The sequence below is a fragment of the Drosophila eugracilis genome, unplaced genomic scaffold, assembly GCF_018153835.1.
Source record: "Drosophila eugracilis isolate 14026-0451.02 unplaced genomic scaffold, ASM1815383v1 contig_2155, whole genome shotgun sequence".
Classification (NCBI taxonomy): domain Eukaryota; kingdom Metazoa; phylum Arthropoda; class Insecta; order Diptera; family Drosophilidae; genus Drosophila; species Drosophila eugracilis.
The window spans coordinates 1,246,835-1,249,923 of record NW_024573039.1 but is presented as its reverse complement, the minus strand read 5'-3'; the positions used below and the strand labels follow the sequence as shown (position 1 = coordinate 1,249,923).

Below are 3,089 nucleotides of genomic sequence, written 5' to 3'. Positions count from 1 at the left end.
GAGCTCGTCTACCTCATCGCTTAACACCGTTGTGATGGTCTCATCCATGAACTTTCCTAAGACGGATCTAAGAGAAGCTTTTCCGGAAATTGCCCTAGAAACGTTCGGATTTATGAATTTCCATCAAATCGAGTATTGGATTGAATTGTATGCTGAGATACGAACGAATGGGAGGATCATGGATTTATTCTGAAGAGTTGGAAGCTTTAACAACGTAATCTTCACGGCAGCATCCAAGCTGATCTTGATACCAAAACAAAGTAATTTATGGACTTCCGTGCTCATGGATAGTGAAAATGATGTACTTGATTATACCATTAGTTGGAGGAGGAGTGGATGATGTGTGCTTTACCGCATTTCAGCGATGATTTTTGTTTATAAAGGATGTGCATTCTACCAACTGTAAAAGGATCATAGAAACCCCAAACGCAGAGCCATCACCTTCATTTAGTGCCGCCTGTAACCATGCCGATTCTAACTTATCTGCCCACTGATATTGTTTGGCTAAAAAAGAAGCTATGAAAATCATATAAAAACCTTTTTATTTTGCTTTTAATAAATTAAACCAATAATCACAATATGAAATGAAAGAATTAAGCAATTATAATGGAGTATTAGAGGCAGAATCAATGTGTTAGCGTTTATCTGTTCTGGGAAGTGCCATTCGATGGTTAAGTTCTAATAACACAATGAGTCATTGTACCTCCGTACAAAGCACTTTCTAATTCTGAAATAACTTCCTTGGAAACGGCGTCAGAAAAACAGTTTCAAAGGCTTTATTTTGTATGGCTAAATTACTTACATTTCACTAAGGAATTTAGATTAATTTCATGAACTCTTTTGTGTTGCACAACGAAATGCTTTTGGCTGCGGCATCACCAACAACGTGAAAAGCAAAGCATTTAATTGCAGGAAACTCATATTCATAACAATGGGAAGATATTTGTCTGTCGTGCAGTATATAGATATCCTTCATATCCTTAACAAACCTAAACTGACAGGTGCATGTGCTTATATTGCATTCTTAGTAAGAGTTGGGGAATCATCTTGAAGTAAACACAAATAATTGAGTTACAATAGTCTCTAAACTATCTATCTGTCTTTCTACCTATTAGTCTTCTACTTTTCTATCCATCTAACAATCTATATACTCCATATAAGTAGACCAGCCAAAAAGGAAAATGTACTTCTATTTTTGGACTTGAAACTTAAAGTGACACCCGCATAACTTACCTTGCACTACGCCCGAACGCCCCTCTCTTATTGCGAAACATCTTTGCAGCCCACGCAGCGTATGAGGAATGCGAAATTGCTCATACCGCCCGTGGTCCCGCATCTAAAAGGAACCAAAGAACGGAGCAACTGGGTGACAGTTGATTTGCCTGTCGGCAGTCGTCGCGGCAGCCTGGAGCTGCCAAAGGCGGCACTGCGGGCACTGCAATTACCAGCGACTAGAGATTTTTCTAAGAAAACCGCACAAGACGGCGACTATGGCGCCAGCATTCCAAAGTAAATTACAAACAAAAATGTTGCAACGAAAACGAAAACGAAAACGCAAACGGGACCCAAAAGCGGAAACCACAACAGCCAACAAAAATGTAAACAACAAGGGCAGGGAAGGTGGAGAGTCTGAGGGTTGAAAAAACAAAGAACACCGAAAAAAGAAAGGCAGGAAAAAATCAAATTGAAAATGAAATGCAGGGGGTGTCGTCGTTGGGAGGGAGGTGGTAGGTTCACAAGCCTTGGCGGCCAACCGACTGACGTCGTCTTTCAGTCTTTCAGTCGCCAAGGACTGAACATCCATCCCGCCAGCACAGACCTCGCGCCCCTCCACTCACAAGAAAAAAAAAAAAAAGGGAAAACACCCCTCAGCACCCCCTCCCTTGCCATCCTCGTGGCCTTGCCTTGCTTATGCAATTTGGTATGTGTTTCCCAAGAAACCTTTGTTGCATTATTGCCGCAATTTGCAGAAGTGGTGACGTGAGAGCCATCAGAGTGCTGCGTCCACGAATATTGCCCTTCTCGATCCTTCTTCCCTGCCCTGCGTCCTTCGTCCTTGGTTCTTGGTCCTTCATCCTTCGGCCCTTGAATCGCGTCTTTTCCCGCGCTGCTCCTTCAGCCAGACAGCGAACAAATAACAACTAAGTTGGCAATTTGAAGTCGTGCGAGCAAAGCCTGAGGCCTTTGCTGTAGAAAGACGAAGTTTAAATGCCCTTAAAATTATGATTCTTTAATAACTTATCCTCGAGTTATCGATTTATGTGTGAAACTTATCGATTTATAAAGTAGATTTCTATTCTGACGTTAAACACCAAATGATTTATAGAGTTGATTTAAGTTTTTATTCCTCGAAAATCAATTTAAAGTCTAAGCAATTAAGCCTCAGTGAGTGCGTAGGTCATTAAGGCCACGATACCAGCATGTCCCAGTGTGGCCAAATAGGTGCCATAGCCCTCGGCAAATCGATCGACTAGACTGGTACCGAATCTAGCCATCAAGGCTGTGGCAGCCACTGCTCCATAGATATGGTTACCATCCTTGATGGTCAGATACATGGTGGAGGCAATGTTGAACAGTAGGGCTATATCCTTTAGCGTTTCCGTAGAAGTGTTCCAGTCGTCCACCACCTTGCCAATTATGTCGTAGAACAGTGGTATCAGAGATAGACCGTGCACCTGCGCCACTTCCGATTCATCCGATAATAGATAGAACTCGATATTCGCCATCGGTAGTGGGATTACCTCCAGTATGCTATTTGAGATTTGAAAACAGCGTCCACATTCGACTGGTTCGTCCTCTGTATCCTCGTTATAGTATAGCACCAGTGTCAGCAGTCCATGGACGAGGCTAAACGAGACCATCATATAGCCATATGGATGATCTTCCGGCTTCAGTGAATACATTGCATAGATGCAGGCCAAGATAAGCAGCAGATTGACTAGAGCCCCAAGCATTTGCATTTTGAATTCGATTGATTATATATCTATCACGATCTGTAAAATCACTTATTTTATCCGAATGCTAAAACTTAGAATTTTGAATGCGTTTTGCTTGAGACTTAAATGTGGAATGACTAAAGTCAAAGGGGG

General features: G+C 42.1%; 1 protein-coding gene across 1 annotated transcript; it reads right to left on the bottom strand.

Moving 5' to 3' along the window:
• Window positions 1–2,175: 2,175 nt before the first annotated feature.
• On the bottom strand, window positions 2,176–3,089 carry LOC108104998. Its single transcript, XM_017211375.1, has one exon. It carries the CDS (start codon window positions 2,958–2,960, stop codon window positions 2,376–2,378), a length of 585 nt encoding a protein of 194 aa, XP_017066864.1. The 5' UTR covers window positions 2,961–3,089; the 3' UTR covers window positions 2,176–2,375.